Raw genomic sequence first — 22,317 nt, forward strand, 5'->3', positions numbered from 1 at the left:
GCGAAACAAACCATTTTTAAATGAAATATTTTTACATAAAACATTTTATATTGAATATATTTTATATTATTAAAACATATTAAATTATTTTTTCATACTTTATCAACGCAACGATTGGACATCACTTTTTCTACGTTGCGTAGCTGTCAGTCGCAGTTCGTCGCAAAGTATTGTATGTGTTTGGACCTTAAAAGTGCTCTAAGCATATTTCAGAACTTAGCCGGCTTACAGTTGATTTTAGGCCTCCGTCGTTATTTTTCGTGTCAGCCGCCGTCTTAAATCATTGTCGGCGCAGGGCTCTGTAATTAGCATTGCTGATTTGCTGACTCTTTGGCGGTATTGTGGATGTTTAAAGAAAAAATATTTTTAATGGAGGATTTTCAAAAAATTGAAAAAATCGGTGAAGGCACCTATGGCGTTGTATACAAAGGACGCAACAGGCTGACTGGACAAATTGTTGCAATGAAAAAAATTCGTCTAGAGTCCGATGATGAGGGTATACCATCAACAGCAATAAGGTATAAAATTTTCAACTTTTTTAGATTGTAGTACATACATCTTACACTCTACTATATTATGTTAAGTACACGTCTGTTTAGAATTTTACATATTTAATATATTTTAATTTAAAACATTCTTATAAGAAATTTTAAAATTTTTCCTAAATAAGTACATATTAGTGTTGTCCAAATGAGTCCTATTCTGTTAATTAGTATCTAAAACTTTTGTAAAATTTTAGTTAAATCGGATAACGGGAACGCGTGCGGTAAATCATTGAAAATTGCTAAATATGGGTACATAATAGGACTTATCTGGATTTCTTCAAAAATGATAGACGAAGTCGACAACTTCTTTGTAGGGACATCTCTTAATATCTCAGGAACGATAATACTTACAAAAACATTATCTATCTATCTATCTATCTATCTATCTATCTATCTATCTATCTATCTATCTATCTATCTATCTATCTATCTATCTATCTATCTATCTTTCTATCTATCTATCTATCTTTCTATCTATTAGAGTTCTCAATATAGATTTTTTCAAACGAGTTGTCGATTAAATTTAAACAATTATTCAATTATTCGATCGAATAATCTATACAAGTTTTTATTCGAATATTTTAATAAAATTTGAATAAAACTGAATAACACATGCAAGAAAAATATATACCTGGAAAAAGACATTGTTTTTCTGAAAAGTTCTTCCGAATAGTAGAAGAATCAGTTATTGAAACTTGCCAAACCCCTCCAAAATCTTAAGATGCGGCTAAAAAAACATTAACGCAATTCAGATATGTCAGATTTTAAATTTCTCAAAGTATTTAAAAGTGGAAGTTGAGGCCTTTATAATGATATATACGATTTTTAACTAACTTGGAGAAATATGTACGTGTGAATTTTTAAGGTTGGAATACCTCTGAATCGATGCGTATTACTGTACTGTCCATGAGAAAAATAATGGTCCTCAGTACCCTACCAGCTATTTAAAATCCTGACTTCAGTACATATAATTTTTGAAAAATAAAATATCTTAGATTTTTGGGAAATGGGTCTCAAAATTTCCGTAAGCCAAATAGTATTGTTAATGAAATTTCATTTATTCGATCGACTCGAAATATTCAAATTGAGGTACCTCGTTTTCATCTTTCTATTTTTGAGCATTCATTTAAAATAAGGATTTCCCGTATTTGAAATTAATTACCATCGGAACTTAAATTATTCTCATATTCCATCTCTACTTACAAAAATAAAGTTTTTGAAAAACTATCTTCCGTTAATATTTGAATATGTACAGATTGCCGAACTGTAGGGAACTGCGGAACTTTTTAAAAAATTATTATAAAGGGTATATATCGTCACCTAAAAGGCAAACAGCCCTATCTAACATTTTTAAAATTTTACAGCAGAAGCAAAAAACTATTTAAAGTAAATAAACAAAATCGACATATGTAATACCATTTTTAAGCGGAAACTGTGTTTAAACACAGTAATGCGTATTTTTTATTAAACGGTCAAGTTATAGCAAAATAAAATGATTGCGAATATTTCCCAACACATTGGTCTAATTTTGATTTTTAATATTTTCTTCAACCCTTTTAAACAGTATGTTTTATTTCTTATTCAAATCTATATACAAATTCGAACCAAATAATTTTTTAATGAATAAAATATATATCATATATTTTGTACATCAGCCATACTTTTTTATATTAACGTTTCACAAGTAAGTATCATCATTACCCAGTAGGATTTTGAGTTAACTTAAAACTAACTTATGGTTAACCACAAATGAGTCAGAGGTGACTCAAAAGCAAACCATTTTCTTTGTAAAAAACTATGTAATCAGTTTTACCATGTAATGTCCTATGAACGAGTCAGTACTCATTCACTTTACATCAGTTTCAGTTAACCAGAAGTTAGCTCATTTATAGTTTGCTTATGGCGCACAAATAAAAGTGCACTGTAAGTTAGATATAAATTGACTAACTAATAATTGATTATTTTTGAATAACGCAATAATTTAAAAATGAATTTCATATTATATTTTGAATTTATTTGCTAATTTAAAAATGCATTTATTATTATTATAATATAAAAGTCCCACTATTAATCCTTGTTTGGAAGCATTACTCGCTTATTATTATATCCCGGAGCCTCCTTCTTTTTGCTTACGCATACTGATTGGAAATTACGCTTTTTAACTAATTTGAGAGCATATCTCATCCCTTTCTCAGGATTTTCTTCTCCGTTGGCACGAATTGAATCTATAAAATGAAACATTCAATTATAAGTGATGAATTTAAAACTGAAACTTTGCCATGTACACCATCGATATTTGACGCAATGATTAAATTAAGAGAAGTAGAGATGACATACAGCGAGCCTTAAAGTTGTTTATTTGAATTATAGGTATAAAAACTATTGCGATATAATAACAAAATACTTACATAAGCTTCACGATTTGTTTCATTTATATTGTTATTAATATTTGTTAAGTCATCGGCAGTCTGAATTGGGAAGACTTTTCCTAAATTTGCCTCAATTTTCTCTTTCCCTAATAATTTTTCTGTCAACACTTTTTGTTGGCAAGTGCTCCCATTATCACAGTGTTTTGTTGAACTGTAGTGGCTATATGTGCAATAAAAACAATTAAATTTGATAAATAACTTTAAAGTTATTTCATATGTTAATACCTGTCAACTCCTCAATGGAACTTTTTAGTTGTTTAACGGATTCTGAAAATTTAAATAAAAAATTCAATATAAATACATATAATTCATAGAACCAGTTTTTTATCCACATACCTACTAATTGGTCAAATTTTTCTTCATACTGACTTTTCCAGATTTGACAACATTGGGGTGTTTTTGGATTTTCTGTGAAATAAAACAAATTTTTAATTGATTTATATAATATGTATTTATATATTTTTCAATTACTTACCATGTGGGATTAAATTTTCACCAATTTGGTGTCTCTTAATAGTTGGATACTTGCTTTCCATTGTATGTTTATAGGTATTTTAGGAGCTTGAGTTTTGATTCTTGTTAATTTTACTTGTAATTAAGTGCATCCATGCAAAATAGGAAATAAAATTAATTTTTGGTCTTGCGAAAACCCTACCAATTTGCATTCTATATCTTTTACTTCAAAATTTTTTGGCTCATCTAAATCATTTTGATCTACTATCTTCTAACGTATTATGTCTTGTGATCAATCTTACATTACTCACTGTATTTTCATCCCGACTTAGGCTCCTATTAAATTTATGCAAATAAATAGCCTTTTCTTTTTTTATTAATCTTCTGAAATTTCTTTTGCTTCCGCCCCTCATATTTAAAAATCTTGAAGTAATTGATATTTACATATATTTTATATATAACTTACGTTGCAGTTTTTATTATTCACGATTTGTAATGTTGGTTATTGTTCAATTCAATATAAAATTTTAGTTTTTTTTAATATACACGATTTCATAAAGAAAATATTGAAAATTAGTTTAATTTTTATTTTTTCAATTTTCACAATTTTATAATGAAAACTATTTCAATGTTTGTTGTATACACCAATTTTGAGTGAGCAAATAGTCAACTCGATTTTAAAGTAGTTTCTAAAAATCCTACAGGGTAATTTAAGTAAGTAATATGTTTAATAGTTGTGTTTTGTTGCTATCAATGAGTGTTAACGCTTAAATTTAGCAACAAAACGAACATTACCTGACTTGGCATTACTCCACAGATGAAATCTGGTAAATCTTGAAATTATTTATAATTTCTTGAAAAGGTTTTTTTATTTGGTAATTTTCTTTGATTTAAATTTTATTTTAAAATATTTTTTATTGTTCGACATAAACACATTAATATTTGTATTTTTATTTTTGAATTGGTGGCACTTTTATCGACGTTAAAATTAACTTGTATAATTTTACACGTTAACTCCTAACGTGTATAAATTATAAATTTATATGAAATTGCCTTTGAACGTTAGCAACAAAACACAACTAATGTATTCTTTCCTTAACTAAAAGAATAATACCAACAGGAAACGAAGTTGTTCTCCTGTTTTTTTAAATATTAGTGTGTTCTGACGGTTCAAATAAACAGTCACTATAAGTGAGGATAAATTAAATTCTTACTGGATTGATATTTTTCTTGTAACTCACTAGGAAAAAAGAGTACAATTTTATAAGTTAAAAGTCACGGGTCCAAAAAGTAATTTTCACTTGATTATTATTTAAAAGTGAATGTATATAAAGTACTGCTCAAAAATATAGCGCACTTTCTGTTTATTATTTTCTCTTTTTATACCATTAAAAAAACTTTAGATAAAACATTTTTTTTTTGCGGTAAATTAAAGCATATAGTCCAGTTTATTAAAACAATATTGAAATTTATTTTAAAATAGCAAAATAACTGCGCTAGAAAATATTTTACGAAACAAGTCCTTAATTATTGATTCAAAATTATAGCGCATTTTAATTTAAATTGCCAATAATATATTCTTATATGAAATGTTTATCAATATTGGATCTCGGGATGATAAAATACTTCTGCCCCTATATTTTAAGACCCATTTGGTCCCAGTTGGTATTGAGTTGCCTAAGTGTAGCGAACATTTTGGGTTTTTTTTACCAAATTAATTTTTTTGCATTTTACAATCAATTTATGCAGCTATTTTAAATTCTGAAGACATGAATCGTTAATCAGTCAATCATAATATAATTTATAAACATTTGATAACAATTTAGTCAATGTTATTTGAGAATATTTCCTTGATAGATCCAAAATTTCCAAATTTCGCGCGATAGCACTGAGCGTTTTTAATATTTGAACTAGGCCTATGTTTAAATAGGCCCAATAATATGGTCATAATTCTACAAAAGGTTAAAATTAGTGATCCTAGTATTTTCATATCCTTAAAAAAAGATAATTGGGCAAGAGAAAGGATGCTAAGACATGCACATATGCTAACTGAAACAGCACCAAGAAAAATGTTTTTAAAATTCTTTAAAATGGTAATTGTAATTTCAGTAAATGGAAATTTTATTTTCAGAAAATGCAAAATACAGGTCAATTCGAACGAAAACTATTATTTTTATTTAATTAGCATACAAATTTGTTATCAAATCGATGTAATACGATATTAGATATTAACGGATTAGTTCTTAAATGTTTTATATTATATGTGAGGTTTAATGATGTGTTATTATTCCATAGATAATTCTTAAACATTAGAAGCAAGTTTTTTAAGGTTTTATGGTGAAATTTGATAAAATTATTATAATTTGTATCATCACAATCTTAAATCTGCCAAAAAGTGAGCCATGTTGTTTTACCTGGGAAAAAAATTTTAAAATTTCATTTCAAAGTTATCTCCAACGTCACTGGATATAATCCTCATTAAAAAAAAAAATTGGATTATTGACCAATTAGGGGCATATTTTGACATAAAGTAATTTAATAGTACTACAAGACACAATTCAGCAAAAATAACCAAAAACAACTGCTTAATATTTGTCACTTCAAATTAAATAGGACTTGGAAGCATATACAACTGTCCGTCTTACGCCGAATTTTGATACTTTTTATATAAACTGGACTTCGTTCTTGAATTTGCCATCAATCATGTTTTTCTAACTTAATTAATTGTTTTGTTTTATATTTTTGAGCAGTACTTTATTTACTGTTGTAAATATAAAAAAAAATGTAAAAAATATAAAAATGTGAATGTAACAAAAAGCGGAATTTTTTGTTAAAAAGCGAGATTGAAATCTAAGTCGGGATCAACCTTGAAAAAGCGGGATAATACCGCTTTTGGCGGGATGTCTGGTCACGTTAGTTATATTCAAACATTGTGAGTACTATCAAGTGACTGTGCAACTACATTCAAATCGAGTGAGTAAACAATTTGTTTATGTTAAAACAATACAAAATTGATTGTTTGAGTCGAATGAATCGATTCAAACTTTTTCTTGAATGAATGAATGAATGAGTGGTGAAAATTTTAAATGCTGTTAAAGCTAGATCCCGTGGCACGAATTCGCTGAAATTTGGTAGTTTTGAGTACAATTGATGACAACATAATATTATGTTCGAATATTCGAAATTAAGTTCGAAAATTTTTCTCGTTTTAAAACCGAGTACACAAATCTAGTCGAAAGTAAATCGATTTTAATTTTATTCAAATAAATTTAAAATTTATTTTTTTAATCGATCGATTTACAGATCAGACTTGAATGTTATTTTTAATATTTATTTTATGAAATGCACGTCTCCTTTAGATCCTAGGAGAATTCCAAATTATAGTGAAATATTACAATACCTATAGTAGAGTTACATAGTGAATTGGGTGCAACTTATGACAACTTTATTAGAATTTAGGCATGTATTTAAAACGCATTATAAAATATGTACTATAGAAATCATGAAAATATTCCTTCTTGAACAACTTCAACATGTTTTTGCTGGGGAGTTAATAAATCATTTTTGGCATTAAATTTTTACGTAAGGTTGGAGGAAGTGCAAAAAGCAGATATTTTTGCGAAATTATTTTCTATATACATAGTTATTGCAATTTTTGTGCAAAATTTTGCACTTTCGCACAAGGAAAAACGTTAATAGCTCTGATTTCCAGAAGACAAAATCATTATGTTCCCTACATCGAGCCTATAATATATTAAGTAAGAATATAATTTTGAATTGTATCATGTGAAAGCGGACAGCAGTCTAATTTACAATCTCCGTTTCGTTCCCACGACAATTGGATCTTCGCTCCGGAACGACCCGAGTCATACTCGGCCAAAGATTGTCAACCCAGCGACAGCTGTATCAACCGAAAGTTTTTTCCCCAGGTGAGCAAAACATGTCGGCAATTTTGCTCAAACTCCTCTTAATTATAGCCGGCGTTGAACAAAATCCAGGTCCTGATATCTGGATTTGTTCAATATGTCGTGAATGCATAAAGCGTAACACCACCTCAGTCCAATGTACCGTTTGTAATAACTGGTGTCACCTGAAAAGGTGCTCAGGACTCACCAGCCACCGCGACTGGTCCCCTAGCTTCATTGGAACATGTTGTAGTTCACAGCCGCAAAATCCCCGCACTAACCCCCCTACAATTACGATCCCACAATCCCGTGTCCAAACTCCACCTCCCGGACTGAATATTTTCCAAACAACATCCCCCGGACCAAATATTGTCCATAATAGAACCCCCGGACACAGCAGATCACAACAATTGGTAGGAACATAACATCAGTTCAGTGCAATGGCTGTAAAGACTGGTGCCATTTGAGAAGATGCTCAGACTGGAGTCACAGCTTTTTAGCTGCCTGTTGCGTAAATAATCTCCTGGCGACAGTTGCAACCCCAGTCACACCTGTGCAAAATACCCCGCGCAGGACTGTGCACACTCACCTGAATCTTCCCCAACTACAACAACAACCCCCGGCAATAACACCATCGCAAATGCCTAGTATATTAAATATACCACAACATCGGCACCCCCAGGCGGCAGATGCAATTCGGGGATTCCCAACAATCTTTTAAGATCATGCAGTTAAACTGTAATGGTCTTAGGAATAAGGTCGTGGAAATCACCAATTTTATGCATATGAATAACATCTTCATTGCCGCCATTCAAGAAACGAAGCTAACCAGGGATTGTAGACTCTCAGCTTCCAGTGATTACAACATCATAAGGAGAGACAGAGAACGTGATCATGGCGGTGGTCTAGCTTTCATCATAAAGCGAAACATCAACTATACGTTAACATCACCACCCGCCCCCCCTCTCTCCTGACCTCTTCCTGGAAGCAATGAGCATCTCAATAAATACTGGAGATATTGAAATCATCAATGTATATATACCGCCCGTTAACAGCATTGGGGCTAGTTATCATCCCAGCATTTCCCACCTTCTGCTAGGAGATAACAGAATAATACTTGGTGATTTTAATGCTCATCACGAGAGTTGGTACTCACAGCTACCAAACGATCCACGCGGTAATTCTATTTCAGACCAGATAGACGAATCGGACTTCGCTGCAATAAATGAAGACTTCTCTACGAGAATAACTCCCCGCTGTTCAAGCTCCCCGGACATTTCTAAAGTCTGTATGTCGCTTCTTGCCCAGACCACCTGGCAAGCTCAAACAGCTCTAAACTCCGATCACATACCAATCCTGATCACGGTAGAGAAGCCTAGCGACTTTGTGGAGCCAGATAAGCGCACGTTCGTAAATTACAACAAAGACGACTGGCACGGCTTTACGAACTACATAGATGACTCATTACGTCACTTGCCGCCCCACATGTGCCAGAAGGGGTGAAGCAATATTTAGGAAAACTGTCCTTCAGGCGGCAAGGCACTTTATCCTCACAGGAAAAATCCCGAATAGTAGACCAAACTTTCCATCTCAGGCTGCACGTTTGGCAGAACAACGCGATCACCTTCGTGCATGCAATCCAGCCGACGAGCATATTGAGCTGTTGACGGCACAAATTGACTCAATCGTCGACGAACATCGCCGCAACAAACCGTGAAGTCGAGAACATAATCTCAAAATCAAAACCATCTAAAGCTCTTGGTCCGGATGGCATCTCTATGTTAATGCTAAAAAAACTCGGTGTAGTAGGTCTGGAATATCTAACCCATCTTCTGGAACTATCTCTTCACCAATTGGTGATTCAAGATATCTGGAAGGTCGCCCGGGTAATCCCTATTCTAAAACCAGACAAGCCCGCTACTCAAGGAGAATCCTACCGCCCTATCTCCTTGTTATCACCTGTAGCAAAGATTTTAGAATCACTACTACTACCAACCTTGGCACAATTAAGAGCCGGCTGGTGCAGTTTCCTCAACTGCTACCGTGAGCGTATCGTTCCAGGCACTTTAAATCGTTGCCCAGCCTGTCATCAAAGTCCTCATGACACGGTGCATTTATTCAATTGTCCAGCTAGGTCTACAAATTTGCGCCCCATAGACCTATGGTTAAGACCGACTGAGGTGGCACAGTTTCTCCAGCTCCCCCTTCCACCCACAGACACAAACTCAAATAATGAAGTATTTATTATTCTAATTTCAGGAAAGAACTATCGGCCACAGTCGAACTGTTACAACAACAATCTCCGTTTTTAATAAAACTTACCACAACAACAACTTATTTTGTGGTAAAAACTAAATTTTCTCAAAAACTACCCGCTAGAACTTGATAAGTATATATATATAAATATATAAATTTAAATATATATTCATAGTATTGCATAGAGGACATAGGGTAAGATTTTTTAAAGGGATTTTTTGTATTTCATTTTGAAATTTTTAATTATTAATGATGTTCTTAATATAAAAATATACATTTCACTTTGTTTTTTATGATAAAGTTTAATTTGTTACTGTTTAATTTATCGCATGGTTCCTGATAGCTGATTCAGGGGTTGCACATTCCAAATTTCTTTAATAAAATAAACAGATAATGGACAAATTAGTTTTCATTGTTGAATTTTATATAAAATTCCAGCGGAGAAGTTTTAGATCCACTTATAGATAATGGCAATCCACCGATTTTTGGTCCAAATTTAGAGCAATATTTTAATTTTTTGCAATTTAACCTACTCCAGGAGGTTTAAAAGTGACTTAAATATCAGAGTATTTTTACAAACAGAAAAAATTATGTATTTAAAGCTAAGATAGATTTAACACAAGAAGTTTAAAAAATTAAAAAATTTCTATTATTGGTCTTTATTTTTAGGTAGATAAATGTATAGGAGTTAATACTAGTATAGGGACAATACGATCTAACCCAAAAAATTAAACTGAGAGTTTTAAAAAGAGGAAAACAAAATAAGTTATTTATTTTTTACCTTTTCTAAAGACTTATACGTTTTTATACCCTACACCATTTTAGTGGGGAGGGTATATTGGGTTTGTACTGATGTTTGTAACGCACATTGGTCCTATACCCACCTTAAAATATACCAATCGGATAATTTTCTGAGTCGATTCAATGAAATTTGGTATGTGATCTTCTATTGTCTCAGTGATGAAGCCTATTGAAAATGGTTATGAGCAGTACATTATTTCACCTAGCTCCCAAACATCTGAACCCCCGAAAAGAGCTTGTAAACCTTGTTATCAAGGTATAGGTCGCAATTTTGAAAATAATTCAGGGAAATTTTGCACATGATCTTCTATTGTACTAGAGACGAATCCTATTTAAAATGGGCAATATCGGTCCAATATTTGGCCTAGCCCCAATACAACTGAACCCCCCGAATAGGTCTTTTAAGTTCATAATTATGTTCAATAAATTCGTATCTCGACAAAAAGCTGCAAAATCAAGTTTTATACTAGCCTTCATGACCCTGATGAACTTTTTGATGACAGGGCCTCATTTGTGTTTTATAGCTGGTGTAGGGTATTATATGGTCGGCCTCGCCCGACTATAACTTCTTAATTGTTTTTCGTAATTGTAAACCTCATTTTACCTTAAATTCTTAAACGAGCTTAACTATGGCGACTGTAGCGGCCAATGTAGCAATGAAATTTTAACGGTTTTTGGAAGAAATCGAGTGTTTCTACCTTATATTTGGGGTCATTATCCAGTAGAATCATAGTTTTTCAACGTTTCGAACCCAATCTTTAAAAATATCCAAATTAAATGACTTGATATTATCAATAGAAATTTCGACATTCATGATTCCATAAATTTTATGTCATCCATCAATTCTATCCATGCTAGAGAAAGGGCTATGAAGCCTCTTTTCACAGAAAGCTCATAGCTCTTCTATTAGATTTCTCTAAAAGGTTTCAAGACTACGTTTAACGATATGATAAATGTTATAAGGACAGATGAGACAAAAAATAATCTTTTGTACGACTATGCAATAAATATAAAAGTTTAAAAATTTTCCATCACCTTTACTACCAGAAATATTTGTTCTGTTTGCAATTTCTTTTAGCAGACGCAAAATATTTCAAAACAATCAAAATATATTTTTCTGTTTTAGCAGCGCACGCACACAACAGTCGAACTACTATTGCCATGGAAAAATTGTGCAATGAATTGTGTTGGTTCTACTACTGCCAGTAGCAAAATGAGCAACTGCCAGTTGCAATTTATCGTATTTTTTACAATATGGCGGCTCCTTATATTTTATATTCAATACATTTTTCAGGTTTTCTTTGTGATTTGCTGTGCTTTTTTACTTTGTTTTTATAATAACCAGAAATTAACCCAATGTTTTTACGCTTCCCTTTAGTATGTTCTAATGCATTTGTTATTCTAGAATGTTGAAAAATTTTCAGTTATTGTGTTTGTTGTCTATTTTTGATAATCAAATTGTTTTTTAGAAAAAAAAAAACCGTTTTAGTGTTTTTGTAAGATGATTTTATTTATGTATGTATTATATAATACTGCTTAAGCTGCCTACACACTATGAGAGAAGTCGTTAGATTTTTATTTCATACTGCCAAAACAAAATAAAATGAAAATTGGTATGATTATCAAAAAAATGAAATAGAAAATATATTTTGTTTTTACTCTATCAGATTTGAAATAAAATGAAACTTCCATTTGAAAAAATTCAAAGAAAAAAACGAAAATTTTCATTTTGTTTCTGTTTTTATTTGAAATTTGTTTCTTGTGTTATGTTTTTCTTTGTTTAAATAAAAATAAAACTCAAATAAACGAAAAAATCCAATCGTTTTGAAATTTTTCAAAAAATTTAAAAAATCACGATTTTCAATTTTTCATCCGTATTTTCAGTAAGGTTTAATACATTTTGTATCTACACTATAATATTTTTAATTTTATTTGAAAATTTTGACATGTCGTTTTACTGAATATTATGGTGTATAGCCAGCTTTACTAACAAGTTTTTACACTGTATACATTGCATAAAAATACCTTCAAAAAAAAAAAAATAGTAGCCTGTGGCCTGTGTGCGTTGCTATGGCAAAAAATATATTTCGATTGCTGTACAACAGTAGAAAACGAAGACTGTGAAAGTGTGCTGCTAGAAATTTCAAAGTAATGTTGCAATTTTTAGTAGCAATAATATTAAAATGTGAAGATGTTAAAATATTTTTAGTATTATGTTCATAGAAATGTGTATTTTACTGCAAGTGGTTACTAATATATCAGTAAATTTAAACGCTGTATAAAATCAATGGTAACATGAATGCCGAAGAGTCTGCTGATATTATGAAGCCATTTTATCGGGATATTTTTAATGATTATTATGACTATGATGCAACTCGATAATGACCCCAAACATAAGGCTAAAAACACTAGATTTTTCAATAAAGTGTTAAAATTGTATAGCTATATTGGTCCCTACAGTCGCCAGAGTTAAACCCGATTGAAAATTGATGGTAAAATGGGGTTTACAATTACGAACACCCATGCAGACCTCTGAGAGAGCTGCCATGAAGTATAGATGTTAATAACGCAAGAAGCGTGTTGCAAACTGATTGAGATTATGCCTTTCAGTGTTGAAACCAAAGAATAAACAAGAAGTGAAACGCTGTCATTTTTTTACAACAATAACATTACGCTCTTCTCACAGACGAGTGATGTGTAAATCCAACACATATCACATATCTCTCCAAACTTCAAAACTTTTTCGCGAAAATTTGAGGATAATAGCACTTTGAAATATTTTTTATCACTTAACATTATATTTTATAATTTTTTTGCACAATTTAAACACATTTAATAGCCCGAAAATAATATATTTTTTACAAACGAAAAAAAAATATATTTTTTATTTTTTGACATTGAATTTTTGTTGGTTGAAATTAAAACTAAAAAAACAATGTTGTAAATTTTCGTATGGTAAACGAAAAAGATATTTCAAATAAATAATTTATTTTTTCAATATTATAGATTAAAAAACAAATAGACGTGTTTAGAAAATGTTTGTAGATAAAATATGTGGAAAATATCTTAAGAAACCTTTCAAAGTATAAATTGAAATGTAATATTTTTTTTCAATATTTTTCAATACGATTTTTTGCAACTACAGTGGACGTCCAATAGTACGTATACTCTTTATTACGAATATCCAATAATACGAATGGCAAAATTGTTGCATTGTCTACTCTATAGTACGAATAAAGTCACAATTTTTCTGTTCGATAGTACGAATAACTCATTTTTTATGGGAATTTTGGTTTTATTTACGTATGAATGAAGTTTTTATTATGTTTTTATTTTATTATTTCGGTATCATTCACCTTAAGCTCAGTAATTTTGAAGTTTTTTTGTATTTATTACAAGTGTTTTGTATTTTTAAAAATCCTATACACACAATTTACTGCATGTATATTTACAAATCAACAATTATTTAGTGTTATTAATTTATTTTATTGGAATTTTGATGACCCAAGAGAAGAAATTAAATTGGATGATAACGCCAATGAGGAATTGTATTAGTTCCCGACAATAACTCTGCTGAGAACAATATTGAAGCCTCAAAAGTGCTGTTATTGAAAAAGCCGTAAGAATCAGTTTACAATGTAATAAACATCGATGTTAAATGATGGATTTTTTAATAAGTAAAATGATATTTATATACATATGTATGTATGAACTGTTAATTTTGAAAGTAGTGTGACTCCACATTCCAAACAATGGGTTTAAGGATAACTATTCTAATTTTTAAGAGAAAATTATAAATTAGAGAATTGTGGTATATTCCATTCAAGTTTCTAATAAAAGTTTTATGTAATCTGAACATTTTAGAACACATATGTAAATTGCAAATTGTCTTTGGCACAAATCTTTTTAAAAACATTAAAATTTAAAACCTTCTACATATATCTCATTTCAACCATTGGACTCACGATACTTTCAAAATTAACAATTCATATGCGTAAATATGTCCCTTTTATGCCTGTTTATTAGGGTGATCGATTATTCGACATTTTCGAAAAACCGGTTTTCGAATAGTTCGAATAGTTGACATTTCAAAAAAACCGGTTGATATTTTTCAAATTCAGAAAAAACCGGTTAACCGGTTTTTCATAATAAATAAAAAAATATATGTTAATTTGAAGAAATTAATGTTTATGTTTAAATTTGATTAATAAAACATGGCCCGAAATGATTTTTAACAGTTTAACAGATTATAACTTTAGATCTAGTCGTCTGATTTACATTATTTCTTTAATATAAAAAAAATTAGGAAAAAAGTGGACACTTCTGTTAAACATAAGGTACTATGTAATCCTAGCTTATTCTAAAGCCCTTTTAGGAAATTTTCATAGGCATTCCAACACTTCCATAATATTTCAGCGGTAAATTAATTATTGTAGTTGGAATATAATCTTAAGATTAATAAAATTTTATTAAACAGTTATCAATTTTACAAATAAAATTTTGTAACTAATTAGGAAAATCAAAAAAGTTTAACCAATGGTGCTTTAGAAAAATATATCCTAGTTCCTGGACTCGAATATTTTTAAAATTTAAACGGGCTGTATTATTTACTTCAAAATTTCATTTAAATAATCTTTGAATACAAAGCAAATAAAAGTATTCGAAACCGGTTTTTAAAAAGTGAAAAAACCGGGTTATTCGATATTCGAAAAATCAACATTTAGAAAAAACCGACACTGGTAAAGCAGAAAAAACCGGTTTTAAAACCGGTTGAAAAATCGAGTCGATCACCCTACTGTTTATGTACAAGAAATTTATTTAAAATAATACACATTTATTATATTTTGTTCCGTTATGTAATTTTTCATGAAAAATAAAACAAAAATAAATAAAATCCAATATTTTATGTGTATTATTTGAATTTAAACATACAAAATGTGTTGTTCAATAATACGAATTTTTCGGTATTACGAAAGGGCTAGTGGACGTCCACTGTATGTTGACTTGAGAATTCTACTAATACATTCTTAGAGTTAGGTACCGGATGACAGTAGACTTAGGTACTTTTGACAACAGTTTCATTTCTTATTTATTCTTTGGTTGAAACTATCGTTTTTATTATTCTGAAGTATAATTAAGTGGATTTTTATTTATTTTAGTTCAAAAATATCTTCTATCAATACCCTTTTAAGAAACATAAAACTTTTTTAAATATAGTTTTTAGTTTAAAAATTAACTAAAAGTTTAAATATTTTACCACCATTTACACATTTTTGTCACGCACTGTATATCGCTTTTAAACAACGTGTTTCATAAAATGATAAAATAGCGAATATTATTACATGGAATTTTTATTATGATATCTTAAAAAATCTATAAAAAGTGAAAAATATTAAAATTTTTCATAAGAATTAGTAAGGTTGTTAAAAACGTTATTATGAAAGAAATTTGGATCTTGTATTAAATAATTTAATTTAAACGTTTATTTTTTGCCAACAGGGCGTCCAAATATTTTCGGATTTTAATGAACCCAGCAAAAACTTTCATTACCAAGTAAGCTAGAAAGTAATATTGGAATCACGTGGAAACTAATTACTCTTGGGGTGAATAACTAATTATTTTTGTTCGACGAGGTTCAAATAATATGTACCTACCTTAAACAAATTAATAAATGGTTACTAAAATTGATTACAAAAACTTTGCGAATAATAGATTACAAATTGCATGTTGCCTTTTGTAATTTTGAGAACGGCTTTTTACAAAAAAATATAATTGAATGTCATTTTGAAAAAATAAACGGTATCCAGCAGGGCTGGATGTTTGTTAAATGAACGCCCTAGACAATTGGGCTATAACAAATTCAAATTGTTTTGTTCTTTAGATAATGAACACTCATTACCAAGTAATGTATGAAATAACTACTGGCCATTACCAAAAATTTCAGATTTTTTGCTGGGTATTTATTTATTTATTTAATTTGTTATATTCGATACTTACATATTTCATGTGATGCTAAGTCAGATATATTGATCAATTATGATTTTGCATACCTTTTTTAAGAGATGTTAATATATAAATAAAAAACAGGTAGAAAGTATGTATGTACATACATATGTATATATATTTTCCGTTGAAATTTGAAAACCAAAATATATATGTATATACATTAGAGTGCTCCAAAAAAACGAAGTTGCGAATTTTGCCCGTCCCCCCCCTCTAGAATTGTTCTATGGGTTGTAAAACTATGTCATACAAAAAATTAGGCTGATAGGATAACGTTAACAGGTGCCGCAACGGCACTAAAGTTTCCAAGTGCATTTACAAGGGGAAAAAATCGATTTTTTTCAGTTTTTGCTAAAATTTAGCCACTTAATAATAAACTTTACAATGTATTGTGATGGAATCGCAATGTACACATAATAAGCTTTTCGGAAAGATATAAAACATAAATATTGGTTGAAAACTTTCAGAGTTATTGCAAATTCCCCAGACCATTAACGTGTCTCACAGCACATGAATTCGAAATGTGACAAAAAAATTAACATTTTTTAGGAAATATTGTAAAAAAACATTTTGTTACTTAAAATATATCTATAATAACTAGAATGTTAGCTTTTGTCTTTATACGATAACGCAAACTTGTTCTCAGCTATGGTTAAAAAAGTTTGAATTTTTCAACGGCCGTTTCAAATCTCCAATTTCAGTTTTTTTGAAACTTTGTTAAACAAATTTTAAAATTTTTAGAAGATCTCATGGGGATTTATGGACAATAGATAAGGGAATAAAACGGTAAAAAAATTAGATCAATAATTCTTACAGTTTAGCTGTACCTGCGATTTGAACTCGGCGGATTTCGGGAAAATCGCATAATATCGAAATATTATGTATTTGTCGGTCATATTTAATAAAGATGACTTGAATTTTTAGTATAAAGTCTTATGTTTAAAATAGCAGCGAAAAAAAGTAAAATTAACCCTTTAAAACGCATGGGAAAAATTTAACCCCGAAGATCAAAAAATCGTAAAAACACTATCCATTTGAATAATGCTCTATATAATTAGAGGAATAACATAAATAAAACAAAAAAATATATATTAGGTATAAAAACTTATGAATTAACCCTTTTTGAACCTATAAAGTTTGTATTTTTAGACATATTATGTCGAAAATGGTCCGAAAAAATGGACTACATAAATTATCAGTTTTAAAAACAATGTTTTTCTTTTAAAAATGTACACCTATAGTTTACTCCATAGTCGAAAAGGGTTAAAGTATAATTTTTTATACTTAATATATACGTTTTTGTTATATTTCTGCTATTTCTCTAATTATATAGAGCTTTATTCAAATGGATAGTGCTTTTTCAAATTTTTGAACTTTGGTGTTAAATTGTTCCCAAGTGCCTTAAAGTGTTAATTTACCTTTTTTTCACTCTATTTTAAATATCGGACTTTATACGATAAATTCCAGTAATTTTTGGTAAATATGGCCAACAAATAAATAATATTTTAATATGGTGCACTGAGAATTCCCAAATATAGCAAAATTTAACCTTTGAACTCCACATTTTATGGGTTAAGAATGTCCGATTTGAATAAAACTTGGAATATATATTTTATATTATCTGGTCTATAATACTCTGAAAATACTTTGTTTAAAATGTACAACAGTAAAAAATTAATACGTATTCTCTAATATATTACAAAAAAATGCGATTTTCCCGAAATCCGCCGAGTTCAAATCGCAGGTACAGCTAAACTGTAAGAATTATTGATCTAATTTTTTACCGTTTTATTCCCTTATCTATTGTCCATAAATTCCCATGAGATCTTCTAAAAATTTTAAAATTTGTTTAACAAAGTTTCAAAAAAACTGAAATTGGAGATTTGAAACGGCCGTTGAAAAAATCAAACTTTTTTGACCATAGCTGAGAACAAGTTTGCGTTATCGTATAAGGACAAAAGCTAGTATTCAAGTAATTTTTAGTATATTTTAAGTAACAAAATGGTTTTTTTACAATATGTCCTAAAAAATTTTAATTTTTTTGTCACATTTCGAATTCATGTGCTGTGAGACACGTTAATGGCCTGGGGAATTTGCAATAACTTTAAAAATTTTCAACCAACTTTTGTGTTTTATATCTTTCTGAAATGCTTATTCTGTGCACATTACGATTCCTTCACAATAAAGTGCAAAGTTTATTATTAAGTTGCAAAATTTGAGCAAAAACTGAAAAAAAATCGATTTTTTCCCCTTGTAAATGCACTTGGAAACTTCTGAGCCGTTGCGGCACCTGTTAACGTTATCCTATCAGCCTAATTTTTTGCATGACATAGTTTTACAACCCATAGAACAATTCCAGAGGGGGGGGGGACGGCCTGTCGGATAAAATTTTTTTTCCTTCATACAAGCTTGGAGAACTCTAATATACATACATACATACACATATACGGGCAATTTCATATCAAGTGAACAAACTCAATTATGATTTTGCATACCTTTTTTAAGAGATGTTCATATATAAATAAAAAAGGTAGAAAGTATGTATGTACATCTCGGGGCAGCTTTAATTTCACTTAAGCTGAGGTAGGGCAGATTGTCCACCACCTGGGAATATTATATTCCCCGCGGACCAAAAAACTGGAAAAAACAAATATGGAAAATAAAAATATAAAAGTTACGGTGCAGGGCCTAAATAACCCAGTACCGGCGGCAAGTGTTGATCCACTCGCGAGTCACGTGTCGTCGTCATCCTGCAATCGTGAGCAAAATACTACTACGGAGGTGGGTACCATTATAGCAAATCCCAAAAAGGATGAAGTAGAGCAAATGGTGAAAGAGGTGAGTGATAGCATAGCTAAACTACCTACTACTAAGAAAAGACTTTCTGGAGCACAGAGGAGGAAGTTGAAAAAGATGCTTCAGGAAATAATAGTTAGTCAATCCCACGACACTCCAAAGGAAAAATGGGACTCTCACAAGATCTGAGGCAAAAAGGATCAGGTCTCCCGAGGAGTTGACAACTGAGAATAAACCTAAGAAGAAAAAGAGCTCCACGTGTTCTAATACACAGTCAAAGCCAAGCCATACTTCACTCAAAGGAATCTCAAGTGAGAATCCTGCGAGTAAGGGTGACAACGCCAAGCCAGATATTCCGAAGACGAACACGTCGGCGAAATCAACCTCGAAGGTAAGGGACTCTCAAAAGAAGCCCCGAAAAACGAGGAAGGAGAAGCTAGACGGAGGAAAAGGAAAAGAGCCGCCATCTTACGCCAAAGTTGCCAGAAGTAGGCACCGGGATGATCTCTGCTATGCAGTTTACGATGCCGGTAATCCGACAGGCAAAATTCCAATAGACCAACAGAGTAAAATAGAAGACTTGGTCAACAATAAGATAGTGGACCATGCAATCGCTTCTAAGGGCAAACAACCAATAGAGAGCGATAGCTGCGAGTTCAGCATGTGCGTGATGTTGATGAGGTTGGCATCTCACCAATGTGTTAGCACCCTAAAGAACTTGGTGGAAAGCATCCCCCCTCCCTGGGACGGCGCTAGGCTGGGACTGGCAAAGAAGAGCGAGCTTCCGGTGCTCTTAAAGTCCACTGTCTACATAAAAGGATGGGGCAGTAAACTGGCTAATGAACGTATACTGGAAATTCTTGGAGGTAAAAATGCTGAGCTGGCCGTGGAAAAATGGGATGTCTTTTACAGGAAAGAAGAACCTGAGGGAACTTTATTTGTAATAGGTATCGACCAGAAATCCATGGCTAGTCTTGTCAAGAATAAAGGTTGGGCTTACTTCGCCTCTAAAGCTGTCATATTCAAAATTGGGAAGGTGCCGATTGGAAGTGTTGTTACAACAAGCCTCGAAAAGGACACTAAAAAACCTAAGACCACAGCATCAGTATCCACTACTGATAACGTTGAGTAGTCAAATCCTGAAATCGAGGAATTTACCATTAACTCGCCAGAAGAAAGTGTAGTGGCCCTTTCCAAAATTGGGAAGGCGCCGATTGATAGGGCTGTCAAAACCGGCCCCGACAAGGACACTAAAACACCTAAGACGGTACCCAAAGCATCATTAGCAAGTACTGGCAATGTTGAGGAGTCAAATCCTAAAAGCGAGGAGGAAATCACTCACCCGCCAGAAGACAGAACAGCAGTGCTCTCCAGAATTGGGAATGTGTCTATTAAAATTACTGCTCCTGATAAGGACACCGCAGTGCCATCAACAGTACCCACTGCATTAATAGCCACTTCAGGCTATCCGGAGGAGCCAAATCCAAATAGCGAGGAGGTGACCACCAACTCGCTGGAAGACAATTTAATGGATGACCATGATTGAGGTTATCCAAATAAACCTCCATCGGAGCGAGACAGCTACCAACGCTCTGATGGCTAAAATTACCACAGGTAAAATACATATAGCTTTAATCCAGGAACCTTGGACGATTCGCAACAAGGTTTCTGGATTAAATCACGTAAATTTCCAACTTTTCTACGCTGATACAGGATCTCGCCCGAGAACATGTATCTTATGTCACAAGAACTTATGTTTTCTCCTCTCAACAGGATTATCAACATCGGATGCAACGGTGCTGAAGCAAGGTCCGGAACCTTGGGAAGACTCTTCGCAAACCTTTTAACAGGGCACGGCGCAAAAAGACCGCAGTATACTGGGATGAGTATCGTAATAAACTTGGTGAATATAAGAAAATCGTTCGAAAAGCCAAACGAGACTCCTGGAAACTTTTCTGTGAACAGGTAGATAACGTAAATGACGTATCGAAGATAAAAAAATTCCTATCCAAAACTCATGTCCAACCGGAATCTATGATCGATGACACGGGCAGGAGGCTTGAGGATATGGAGGAGACAATGAAACTCGAATAACATAGAGGAACCGATATTGGTGGAAGGGGAGGGTAACACGGAAATAGTTATTACAACTGACATGGTTAAAGGGGCAATCAAGAGCTTTGCTCCCTATAAAGCTGCAGGGCCGGATGGAATTTTCCCGGCACTTTGCAGATGGAGGCGGGACTGGTTTCCGTACATCTGTCACAGATATTCACTGCATGCTTAAAATTGGCATATACCCCAGTTAAATGGCAGGATGCAAGGGTAATATTTATACCCAAACCAGGGAAACCAAGCTATGCGACACCTAAGTCCTATCGACCGATAAGTCTTATGTCCTTCCTACTTAAAACTTTGGAACGGATAGTCGATAGCATGGTTAAAAGCAGCATACCATACAAAGACCTTAAATATAAGCAGCATGCTTATGTAAAGGGACGATCGGTGGAAACCGCTTTAAACGAAGTTGTCCACTACATAGGTGAATCTTTCGATAGAAAACTGTATACACTGGCGGTATGCATTGACATCGAAGGCGCTTTCAATAACGTGCACACTGATACCCTTATCCAATCCCTAGACCAGTTTCATGTTGACCGGGTGCTCCGTAACTGGATCAACTACATGCTAAGGAACAGATGGATAAGCTGCGAGATATACGATATAACTATCAGGAAAAAGGTATTTCGCGGTATACCACAGGGTGGCATTTTGTCACCTTTACTCTGGGTTACCACGATAAATAGCCTCCTAAGGACCCTAACCGAGAAAGGACTTAGACCTGTCTGCTATGCAGACGATGTCGTAATACTTTTAAAGGGAAAGGATCCAAATTACTTGTGTAGAAGAGCTTAGGAGGCTCTGAATACTGCCTTGAGCTGGGCTCAACCGAGAGGCCTCAATGTTAACCCGTCGAAGACGGAAATCTGTCTTTTCACAAGAAAGACAAAAATTTCTACATATACTGAACCTTGCTTCCTGGGCAAGAAGATACCGGTGACAGACAAAGCTAAGTACTTAGGTGTAATACTTGACCGGAAATTAAAATGGAGACACCACATAGAGGAT

At 32.2% G+C, this 22,317-nt stretch overlaps 1 protein-coding gene across 1 annotated transcript in view; it reads left to right on the forward strand.

Moving 5' to 3' along the window:
• Positions 1-273: 273 nt before the first annotated feature.
• Positions 274-22,317, forward strand: part of LOC119607443 (cyclin-dependent kinase 1) — a 33,893-nt gene continuing 11,849 nt past the window's right edge. The window contains exon 1 of the mRNA XM_037961333.1: positions 274-518. Within this exon, the coding sequence (XP_037817261.1) occupies positions 346-518 (173 nt within the window). The 5' untranslated portion in view covers positions 274-345. The remainder of the gene's footprint in view (positions 519-22,317) is intronic.

Source organism: Lucilia sericata, unplaced genomic scaffold (assembly GCF_015586225.1).
Source record: "Lucilia sericata isolate MDLA Ls3-8-SP2 unplaced genomic scaffold, ASM1558622v1 Contig000695F_arrow, whole genome shotgun sequence".
NCBI lineage: Eukaryota > Metazoa > Arthropoda > Insecta > Diptera > Calliphoridae > Lucilia > Lucilia sericata.